Below are 12227 nucleotides of genomic sequence, written 5' to 3' on the forward strand. Positions count from 1 at the left end.
ATGAACGAGTTCTCCCTCCAGACAGAGAGTCGCGCTACTACAGCCGCAACTTCACCGTTCCAAAGGAGGACGGGGGTTTGCCTCCGAAAGAGATACTAGATCTCCACCGTTTGAACCGCGCTGTTGCGGAGTTGAGCTTCAAGATGCTCACTCTCAAACAGATTGCGGCGCAGATCAGGTCCAAGGACTGGTTTTTCACGGTGGTTCTCCAGGACGCACATCCGTCTCCCGCTCGAGTAGTTTCGATCCTCTCTGCAGTCAAGCAGGACAAGCTAGGCCAGCCACTCACTGTGAAACAGTTTTGGAGACTGTTAGGTCTCCTGGCAGCAGCATCCTACGTGATCCTTTGCGGCCCGTTACACTTGAGACCGTTGCAGTGGTGGCTCAGGGCCAAGGGGTTCTCCCAGAGGGGAAACCAGCGCCGTCTGATCAAGGTCACTCGGCGTTGCCTGCGGGCTCTGGCCATATGGGGGGCAGACGCCCGGTCGAGACAGGGGCTGGGGGACTGGACTCCACCCCGAGGTGGTGGAGCTCCTGTGGAAAGGCGGGTAATTAAGCAGAGGATGAGCAAGTGGGTGGTTTTAGGCCATCACACTTGAATATGAATCGCCCGGCCAGCCCGCACCTTGGCTGTCTGGGCCCATTCAACTAGGGGTATGGCGGCATCTAAAGCCCTGTTGTCGGGAAGAGTATCGCTACACAACGTTTGCATGGCGGCAGGCTGGTCCTCTCCCCACACGTTCGTGAGGTTTTACCACCTTGGCCTTAACGCTACACCTGGAGCACAGGTGCTCTCGTCTGAGTGTGCGTCTTAAAAACTTCACACAACGGTCACTTGCTCATATGGTGAGTGGGTATTGGGTTCCGACAGCGTCTTTACGCAGCTCAAGTTCCCTGAGAGGGAACGTCTCTCGGTTACGTATCTAACCTTCGTTCCCTGAAGGGAACAAGACGCTGCGTAAACGTTCTGCCATGCTCCCGGCCTGCCTGTGGCACTCGATTCGGCCTTTCAGAGATGAATGGTCCTGCCCTTCGGGTCCCTTTATAGCGCCCTGGTCCCGGCGTCCCCGCCTATGACGTACCAGCTCGCCATTGGTTAGATTTCACACGTGCTTCATGACGCGGTCACGCAGGGGCGGTCACGCAGGGGCGGTCACGCAGGGGCGTTCCCACAGCGTCTTTACGCAGCGTCTCGTTCCCTTCAGGGAACGAAGGTTACATACGTAACCGAGAGACGTTTTTAAGAGTTGGAAACAACACTGGAAGCAGTGGCAAAATAGGTGTCTTGAGATGAGGATGAAACACAGCAATTCGAACAATATTTCAGTAAGTTTGTAACAAGGAAGAATTTGTATGAAATTAAATGTTGCATTACCGTAACAAAAAAAGAAAGTATTCTGTCAAATGAATTCATCAAACAAAAATAAAAGCACAAGCTATTTTCTGACATCATATTTTTATATAGCTGTAGCTATAACATCGAACATATTTTTCACAATTTTCACTTTTCACAAATCTCGCTCATAGACCTTCTCCTGTTAGGGAGGGAAACTGTCCTCTTGGTGCGTGATGGACCTTTTCTGGATAACATGTGTAGGTCCATCCCCTTTAGCCATTTCATGTGGGTTGTAGCGCAGTGTAGATAATAAACGGCTGTTCAATAGAGAGAAATCATCCAATCGACATTCTTGTTGATTGTTACCAGGTGAAATCCAGCTTCTCTATTTTTTGTCTTCTCCTCTTTGTTGTGACGTTGGCACAAAAGAACCTTCCTTTACAATCAAATTTCTACATCAGATATCTCCATAGGCACACATAGTCCAAGCATCGAGAGCTGAAGAGAGATGGCTTTCTCGTTCAAATCTATATCAGTGCAGTTTTCTACTTTGTAATGTGTGTCTTGGGTATTACCGTATTTTCGCGACTATACGGCGCACTGAATTACAAGGCGCACCTTCAATAAATCGCCAATTTTAGAACTATTTTCATATATAGAGCGCACCGAATCACAAGGCGCATAGAAGTAACTGCAGTAAAACGTTTGACTGGGGCTGCGTTATGCATCCACTAGATCGGGCTGTGCTAAATCAAACGTTATTAAGCGTTCTGAAAACTCTTCACTCCCATGGTAACGTTGTTCAAACGTTAATGTGGATATTAACAATATCTCTTTCGTTATTGGTTAATGAAAACATTCTTGGCAAATGCTTTGGTGCATCTTGCACCGAGAGGCAGCGCTGGGACAGACGGTGGCGCCTCGTGGCGGACCGTCAGCGCGATCCCGACATCCAACTACCAGCTTTAATGTACTGTAACGACTCTGGACAATGTGCTTATCTTCTGGTTTTATTGTCGAGAAACAGGCTACTGTCGGCCGTAGCCTACGCCGAACAAAAACACACCATCGCTCTCCAAATCAACAACAATTCCCGCGTCCCCATAGGTGGCACTAAGATGAGTGACGTCACATTGTGCGCCCTTCACTGACCATCCCAAAACTCTGTAAAGTGCAATGCCGCTCCAGAACATGAAAACACAGTCCGTTACAATACGCTGTTGGAGCTGGAATTACCGCGGCTGCTGGCACCGGACTTTCCCTCCAATGGATCCTCGTTAACCAGTATGGATCAACCAATTGAGCCATATATACGGCGCTCCGGATTACAAGGCGCACGCGCCGTTTTTTTAGGAAAAAAAGGATTTTAAGTGCGCCTTATAGTCGCGAAAATACGGTATCTCCTCCTCCCCTGGTCTGATGTTGAGCCCTCCCACGGGTCCAAGAAGATTGTGAGACGTCTCTTATCAGATGTCTGGGTTTGCCACATTGGTGGCACACAGCTGGTGCGTCTGTTTTAAACTTTCCGGCCTACCTCCTCTCCTTCTCCCCCTCTTGTGGCCTGATTCACATTGCTGCAATACGGTCTTCTATGTAACACAACTTGCTTTGGTATGTTTGCTTTTTTGGCAGATTTTTGCCAGGTTCATTGATGGTGGTAAAACCTTCTCATGGAGTTTGATCGCTTTAGGCATCACTGTCGACATAAACAAGCTCCTTCTTCTGCTGATCTCAGGGGGAATAAACACTGTTGAATTGGTCTGTTTTGTTCCAGGGAAAAACGTTGCACTAACGGCGATGTTTTGCATGTTTTTGCAGAAGTGGCCTAATTCAGTGACCTTCGACCTGTTGATCTGACGCTCTTAACTACATGGAGGAGAAGAAGAGTAGCACAGGGTCTTTATTTGTGTTATTTTTGCCTGTTTGGCCTAGCTGATTAAATCATAACAATACGATAGCTTTATCATGTTATTTGATAAAGGCCATTCAGTTAAAAGAAGGAATAATGATAACAAATCAATTGTTACATTTTGGGAACAACGGCATCAGGGAGCTAGCAAAGCGTATGAACATGTATGTTTGGAGAATATTTGTCTCCATGTAGGTCCCTGTGAGTGATGTTGTTGGTGCTATTCATGGCTTGTGTGTGTCTGGTGTGCGTCCCCACTCCACCTACCCATAAATGCAAACATCAACCAGCCAAAATGCATTTTGCATATACAATGTAGGGACACCCGCCAGTTAAAGAAATGTATTGCAGGCTGTGTTGCTCTTAAATACCATGGCAATCCATTTGATATGTGTCAAAACATTTACTCTGCTCCAAAGCATTGATGTTGTCATCCACAGAGCTTTGGCGCTAGTGTGGATTTTTCTCATTGAGAAAGACATTTTTCCTACAGGGCAACGCCCGGAGATTGTAAAAATACTTCAGTTTCAATTCATTTCATTTTGTATTGCCCAAAATCACAAATTACAAATTTGGCTTCACAGTCTGTACACATGCAACATCGTCTGTCCCGAAACCCTCACATCGGCACAGGAAAAACCCTTCCATGGGGAAAAAAAGGGAAGAAACCTTAGGGAGAACGTCAGAGGAGGGATCCCTCTCCCGGGATGGACAGACTGCAGTGGATGTCATGTGTACAGAATAAACAATGTACAAGATGTACAATACATTCAATTCCTCTAACAGAAATGATACAAGTAATTGCAAGTAGCAGAACAAGTGTACGGCAGGACTACTGCAGGGACAACCTCCATCAGATAGAACCAACATCCACAGAGGCTTCTGTGGGGAGGGAGAGCAGAAAGATGTTGGTTTATGACGACAGTAATATGAATCAAAGATGATGATGATGATGATAATAGCAGCAGCAGGTGTCAGCAGGGCCATGCCAGGAGTCAATTGATATCTGCATCCATGTTCTCAGGCTGATCCGTTTTCAATTTCTTTTAAAATTGACTGAAACACAAGACACATTGATTGGATAAAGCATAACATCTTCTTTTTAAAGCAATTGTCACTGTTGTGTGTGTAAGAAATAACCCAGTCACTGGGAAAACCTTTTTGGCATTGTATTCATTTCCATTCTCCAAATATCCCACTATACCAACATTTAAACAGGTTTGGTCGATAGACCAAGTCATTTGCTTTGTGCGTCACTTCCTCTTTCAAACCTTTAGGGCTAATATCACAATGCCAATATTTGTTTACTGGAAACTGTGATGTAACAATTGTGTTTTTGAGTAGTTTTTCTTCTAAGCTCTCACCAAATGTTCTTCCTGCCGTGGCGGATTGTAAAGGAAGATGCAGAGCGGAGCAAAGATTATATTCACTGTTCCGATTATGGCCATCAGCCAAGGGAAGCCAATCGATGCCACGATTGGTCCTGCAAGAGTTGGACCTTTGGACAGAAGATACAAACACCTCAATAGGAGAAACAAATCAACCGACCTTTAAGCTAGTCGTGGTGTTGCTCTGTCATTAGCATGGATTAGCATGGCTGCAGTTTACGTTCGGTATAAACTTGTGCTGTTAGGACAAAACTAAATGGTTTATTAATCTGAATATGAAGCTCAAATGTCATCATTTCTATCACGGTAGGCTAATAGTTTACAATTACAAATAAAAAGTTTGGCTTTAATGCCAAGAAAGACAAGATTATCAATGCAATTCTTAGCCTAGCTTAGCACAATGCTGGAATCGGAGAAAAAGTTGTTGTACAAAGCTAACCCGCACCAGGACAGAAAACCATAAAATACTTAAAAGAAGCTCTACATCTCGGACATCACGGAGACAGCAGAGCATGATAAATGTTTTGCGTGGAAACTGGGCTCACCCACGGAGAATCCTATGCAGATTGCGACATCAGCAATAGCATAAACTGTAGAATATGCCGGCACATATCTCAGGTCTACCAAGTTACCCATAAGAGGCATTATTGACGAGTCCACCACACCTAGTAGAAACAAAATAATCATTCATTTTCTCAACAAGCAAGAAATGTATTAGTTCAAAAGCAGTGGCGGCTGGTCCATAGAGGGCAATGGGACGTGGCCCCACCATGAGAGACAGAAAAAAAAGAAGAAAAATAAATTGTCTATTATATTAAAAGTACATTTTACAAATAGTCAATATTTGTGTTTTTAAAATTATATGGATTATATACTCTGTAACAGCGGCGGATGGTGTATAGGGGCGATTTGGGCAACTGTGAGGGGGGGTTTCAACAAATTCTATCACAACAAAAGTAGTTTTTAGTGTTCACTTGTCTCAGCTGGGCTTGGGCCATGTCCCAAAGCGGCGGGTCTAAGAAGCAGTTTACCAATCACTGACTGAGTTAATGAGTGAAATTATAATTTTAGCGTCCTAAAATACATAGAGATTTGGGCGTGCCCTTCGCCGCCCTACGCTGTGCTCTCGTCAAGACCCATTAACGACATAACAAGAGCGACCACCGGCAGTGTCCTTCCAAGAAGACCCGACCCGAACTTGAATGAGAGAAACTAGTGGTAAAACTGCTAGACCCAGATCAGATTAGATGTAGATCTTCTACACCTGGGATGTTTAGCTAGCTAGTTAGCTACATGCTAATGCTGTATACTCGTACACTGCGCGCATGGCGTCGCCATGTTTAAGCTAACATCGCTACCCAGCTGCGACGCACATAGGACTGCGGTGAGGACACACAACCAGGATGTGGATGAAAACTGGAACATTTTATCCAAAATTATTCATTGTTCGTTTTGTGGGGCTTTTGAGTTGGTCTTTCCTCAACACGCTGATGGGTTTTTCCTCAACAAACAAGGTTCATAGGTGCATCGTAATATATCGATATACATATTATAATAGATTTCATATAAAAATATTTATCCTTTAATATACCAAAAAAAAAATCCACCAGCCGCCAATGATCAGCAATTACTTACCAATAGAAAAGCCGACACTTGCATTCAGAACAAGCACATGATAGATGTTCTTGGAAAATCCAAACTGAAATTTGAAGACAGATATTACAAGTAGAATATTCAACACTCACCCCTTATTGTTTTGTGCCTAAAAAACAAGTTTGTATTACATCCTGAAAATGTAAAAGTGTTAATAAAATTACAAAAATTACAGAGACGTTGGGGCAGAGATGTGTAGACAAAATAATAGATTATACTATTAAAAACTGTGCCCTTCTTCAATACTACTAGTACTAATGTCTTGAGATGTAGTACAGAATACTTAGTACTAATACTAAGTACTAATACTAAGTATTCTGAACAGTTATTTACACATGAAACTGTCTCAGTAGGCAATTACATCTATTTTTTATTTAAAAGACATGACATACTGACATTTTGAAAATATTTTTTAAAATGTAGTTTACATTTCATTTGTTGCTCGGTAGCAAAGTATTAGGGGAAAGACAGTAAATGTTGATATAGAATGTTCTAGTAAAATTAAAATGTGGTATCAGCAGATTGTCATGGTGGTATTTTAATGTTATTATAATACATTTATATTGTTAATATTTACTCTTTGAAACTCACAGAAATAGTAGTTATCCCTGCCAGGATCATTCCAATACAAGCACACAGCCAACTGTGGGAAGATACAAACAACATAGTATTATGGGTATATTTGGTGGCAAAACAATGAAAAAAATCAATCAAAATTCGGGTCAACATACCCTGCGCTGTATTTTGGCGACAGGTGACCAAAGATGTTCGATGCAATCAGGTAAGATATGCTGTCTGTCAAGAAGACGGCTCCTGACACAAAGACACAGTATGAAATCGTAGGATATATACTTAATACATGCCTGTTGTGTATGGTTAAATCATGCATATGCTCTACAGCTGAGGATTGGTGAACAGCCTCAGCCTGATAAACTCTTTGCATCATCAATGCACGGTTTATCAATTTGTAGTTTATCTTAAATACCTAGCTGCCATTTGCTTGCACACATGGTCTTCATCATCCAGATAGGAAGGGCTGTCTCTATTGTAGCAATAACCAGAGTTGCCAAACATATGGCTCCTGGAGAGCAGAGCAAATACACATTTTTCATTTTCATTATTGTCCTTTAAAATGCTCCCAACCCTCAAACAATTGCATAGAAAGACAACGGTTTGTCTACTTTCAATGTTATCAAACCAAAGTATTTAAGGAATTAATAAAGTAAAAAGAGTTGCAACGTACAATAGCGGTTTGAATAGGGTAGGAAAAAGTGGAAGACATCGTGTGCACAGTCCCTAATTTGGTGAGGTTTACTTCCTCGATCAATAACTTTAAACTTCTGTATCGATCAGCTCAGATGTTTTCCCACATCACATCTCAAAATCGTCATTCACATCTTTCACACTTTAGCAGTTGTTGAACTTCATGGACACCTGTCCTTACCTAATCTCCTACCATAATATTTCCTTCGCCAATTCAAACCACTACCTCGGGCTCGGTTCCGAACCCAAATGGGTGAACCTCGAGTGTAACATGACCTTTAATCCTGCCTCCCTTCTCCAGGCTGTGACTTTGTGTAAATCATATTTAAAAAAGGAAAACAAATAACTGGATTTGTGTATTAGAATTCTTTTAAGAATATTTTGAATAAGGGCTAATCAGGCAGAAATTGTGATTCTACCGTTTGGTCACTGAACGGGCTTCAGAGCTTGGTGTTCTACCGTGGGGTTTGATTGAAATAAAAACTCATTTGTCTCAAAAACTCATTTGTCCTTGGAAACCATTTTCTACTATTCAAAATACCTGCGGCAATGAGAATGTACGGATCCTTCAGGAGAGTCAGCAGTGGAGTTCCTTTTTCCATCTGTATGGAAACATAAAACATATCTTTTTGACAGGTAAACCATTTTTTTAAGTATACTGACAGATTTTAAAAATGCAAGCCCTCAGCAAAGTTTACTTTGACTCAACATGTCACTGTACCTGTGTTTGCACCATTGACGTTTTAAAAATGAGGGCGTGTAAACCTGTGTGGATAGAGAGACTGATGGACAAATGACATCACATTCAAGATGATTTCTTTCATCTTAATGTACAACATTCTACAGTACCTCCAGCCAACAAGGCAATGACAGCTATTACTAAGAAGGGGGCCATCTTGCCAAGAAACTGATACATCAAACTGCCAAAAGGAGCTCCCGCTACAGAATATAAAACAGATCATTACAATTAAATTACAATGTAATAGTAAAACAATGGTAGATGCATAATTATATGAGTCAACCTTCAATAACAACATGTTTTATTTTACTCTGAATGTCATTTACTATTCTCAGAAAACAGTTGAGAACTATGTACTGCATTTTTCACTTTTCATGACAAAATCCTTGAGGCTTACAAATTAAGGAAATCTGACTTTTAATTTTCAGTGAACAATGCTGTACATACTGATTAATCCTAACGCCAATCCAGTGAATGATATTCCCATTGCACGGCCTCTTTCTTGATCTTCTTTGAACGTATCCGCCAGCATGCCCATCCCTGAAAAACAAAACTAATACTACCACCACTAACACTATCATTCGTGGGATGATTACAGGGATTTTTCTTTAAATTAATCTGAACATGGACACTAAAACACAAAAGTCAAATGTAGGTGTTGTTTTTGTGGAATCAAGTCAAATGTAGTGAAATATGAAATCATATAAAGCTTAATTTGGCGTTTTCAAGATATGGAACAATAATCTTTTAAGGGGTGTGGCTTAATATATCAAGACACAAATCTTCCAAATAACTTACCGTAGCATAAATACCCTCATCTTACTATAATATTTGAAGATGTGGGGGCGCTACAGTTAATCGTTGAATATCTGTGTTTTAGGCTTATTTTTTGCCTATTTTCATCCATTTTTAGAGTCGTCAAAGACCAAACTCCTCCCAAAGATTAAGCCCGATTCTTTTCCAACGTTGGCAGTGTTATCTTGAGATCTCTGCCTTCAGAAATCGTGTAAATCTTGAAAACATTTTAAACTGTATTATAAACAGATCTGACCTGCCACGGACAAGCAGGAGCCACCAACACCTTGCACTGATCTGGCCAGCAGCAGTACAATGTAGTTTGATGAAAAGGCAAACACTTCCAAGGAGTACAAATTAGATTAGAAACACACAAAAACATCTCTTCCTTTTGGAAAAACACATTTTGACATTTTTTCCCATGTAGAGTGAATCACATATTTTTAACGTATAAACGTCCAGAGCCACGTTCATCAATTGTGACCCTCGATGACACCCTTTTATGACAGTGTGCATGCTAACGTTCCTGTCACGTCTCTGTTGGTATTACTATGCCATTAAACTAAGGTAATGCTACTTTGCTAACAATTCTGGTTCATACGTCTGCCAGTTGTTTGAAATTGTGAGAACACACCGCAATGCAATACTTACAGGTAGTGGCAAAGACAAGAATGCAGAAACCAGCACACATTGGGATGTGATATCCAATCCTGTAAAATAAGGGCAAAGTGAGTCATGTATTTTTCAACTCAATAAAAGTCTGTTTCTGTCATCAAAGTGACTCACCTGTCAAAAAGTGGCCCTATGAAGGGGTTAATGATGAGCTGTATGGTCGACTTGGAGGCCAACAGCAGTCCTACTTTGACGTTGACTTCATCCAGACGACCATCTGTGTATGAGCAGTTTGATTCTGGGAATTTAAGGGCCCAACTGGGATCACTAAGGAGAGCTGGGGTCCCGTTTGGAGGCGCGAATGTGGAGTCCAAAATCAACGAATGGTTGGTGGTAGGATGTAATGTTAGGTTGATGCTGTGCCCTGAAGCGGCTGCGGCAGCCTGGCTAGTGCTGTACAGGTAACTTGGAAGGATTGGCACTGTTAACAAAGACATACATCGAAATCTGTAATCTTAAATGTGATGTCTTCAGCCGCAATCACAAAATAATGACATGATATGCACTGTTGTTGTCACAGGTGACCCATGACTCATTCGTGTTTATGCAGGTAAATTCCATTTTATTGACCAACACATTATTTTACATTCGTTTAAAGGTGTAACCCACTTCAAAAGGGAAAATACTATAAATCAATGAGAATTAAAGCTGCAAGCGACGATGGACAAGTCCTCGCTACTCCGCACTCGTCGGAGCACTGGGGAGGGCTGTCGGACAAAGTGTCGTCGTTAACGGCGTGATGCGACCCCGGGAATGCTGCTTTGCAAATTATATCTCTAACATGATCAAGGTCTTGTTCTGGATTATGATTGTATGTGGACCCTTTTCCTGCCTCCTGCCGTGGCTTTGCGGACACCTGTTGCTGCTTGTTCTGTGCCAGTTTGTCTCTTTTGTTCAGTGAGCTTACCAGCGATTTTCCAGAGTGTCCCTTCCTGTGTTTTCTGTCCACCCATCAATCTTTGCCTACCGATTTGGAATGATCCGCCTGCTCTGTCTGACTCCCCGTGTACCGAACCCCTGCCTGAAGTAAAAAACCTTTGAGTCTGCGAAAGTCTGCTTTTGAGTCCAGGTCCTTGTGGCCCCAGCTTACCTAACAGGGGGGGACATTGAACCAATAACAATCCACAGAAGGTTTTGTAACAATTGGAAAATCTAGTTAGGCACATTTGGATACCATGATTTACTTTTTATAGAGCCAAAAGCACATGTGTGCCAAATTGGGCAATCGGGGGAAAAACTGGCCTACTGGGGTACTTATAAATTTCTAGGGAGCTTTATAAAGATATTTCTTTACTCCCAAATCATTCATTTTTTTAACAGTCCTGATATTTATGGCAAATTGAACAGATTTTTGGAAAAGTCTGTATAATATATTGTGTAGAAATAAATTAGCCACCTAAATAAATAATCTTCACCAATTTAGAGTGCAAGGGCATTTTACTACCCTGTTTTGTAATTCCTCTTTATAAGCAATGCTACATTTTTAATAATTTATTGTAGGCTATTGGTGTATTTATGTTTTCTATAACAATTTACCTTAATGGTGAGAGAGGCTGCTAAAAAGTACATATTTCCACGAGCGCATTAATGTGCCTGAAGCAAATATCAGGGGACACTTAAGCAGCCATACTTCAAAATCATGTTTATTTTGTTTAGATGTCCTTAGCCACATGCCCCCGTTGGTTGGTTGATTGTTGAGATGTGTGGATAGACAGCCTGTATGTTTAAACCTACCGACCACTGACAATAACATATGATCCACGAAAAAGGCGAGGAAGACGATAAGCAGGATCATCTTCTTCAGCTGGGCCTCCTGTCTCAGCCAGGTTAGTAAGTCTAGGTTAGACAAGAAACAGTATCTTTGTAACCAAAAATTCCATGGCTCTGTTGAAAAAGGCTTAATTAATTAATTACGTAATACGATTTAACTGGTGAATTTGATGAATTCAAATTAGATTAGAATATAAGTATAAAATATGTATTTTATAACACTTCAAGGAATTTCATCCCCTTTTGGCAAAAAGAAAAGAAAAGACAACAGACAGACAACATGTCAATAAACAAAAGACTAGAAAGAAAAAGTTAAAGAAAATATAGTTGATTGAACTTACCCATGTTTTCAGTTTTCACAAAAGGTAGTGTGTGACGAGCTTGGACAGTGTGCAGTCTGCAAGCAGAAACAGATATACATATATATTACACACCGTATCTTGTTCCATGGGCATGACAAAAAACATTTGCCTAAAAACGTGTCTTACTGGTTTCAGTGTTTCAATAAATAGACTCAGTCTTGGACAACAATGATACGTGTAACAAGCACCATTTTAAAAAGCACTGGAGCGATGATTAGACAAACAACAGAAGATGTCAAAAATACATGCAAGAATGCTTGGGAATGGAAAGGAAGTGAGGCATGGAAGCAGGGTTTGACCCTAGGGTTTTTCCAAAGTTACTAGCAAGTAAATCTGTGTC

At 41.4% G+C, this 12227-nt stretch overlaps 1 protein-coding gene across 1 annotated transcript; it reads right to left on the reverse strand.

Annotated features, from left to right (window-relative positions):
* Window positions 1-4597: 4597 nt before the first annotated feature.
* Window positions 4598-11870, reverse strand: LOC119220574 (synaptic vesicular amine transporter-like). Its single transcript, XM_062566222.1, has 15 exons — window positions 11867-11870; window positions 11490-11591; window positions 9870-9993; window positions 9735-9793; window positions 9340-9423; window positions 8736-8828; window positions 8399-8488; window positions 8271-8314; window positions 8091-8151; window positions 7272-7367; window positions 7018-7099; window positions 6878-6929; window positions 6269-6332; window positions 5179-5298; window positions 4598-4743 (listed from the first exon to the last, which is right to left on the reverse strand). Exons 1-15 carry the CDS (start codon window positions 11868-11870, stop codon window positions 4598-4600), a joined length of 1221 nt encoding a protein of 406 aa, XP_062422206.1.
* Between the last annotated feature and the right edge of the window lie 357 nt (window positions 11871-12227).

The sequence above is a fragment of the Pungitius pungitius genome, chromosome 12, assembly GCF_949316345.1.
Source record: "Pungitius pungitius chromosome 12, fPunPun2.1, whole genome shotgun sequence".
Lineage (NCBI taxonomy): Eukaryota > Metazoa > Chordata > Actinopteri > Perciformes > Gasterosteidae > Pungitius > Pungitius pungitius.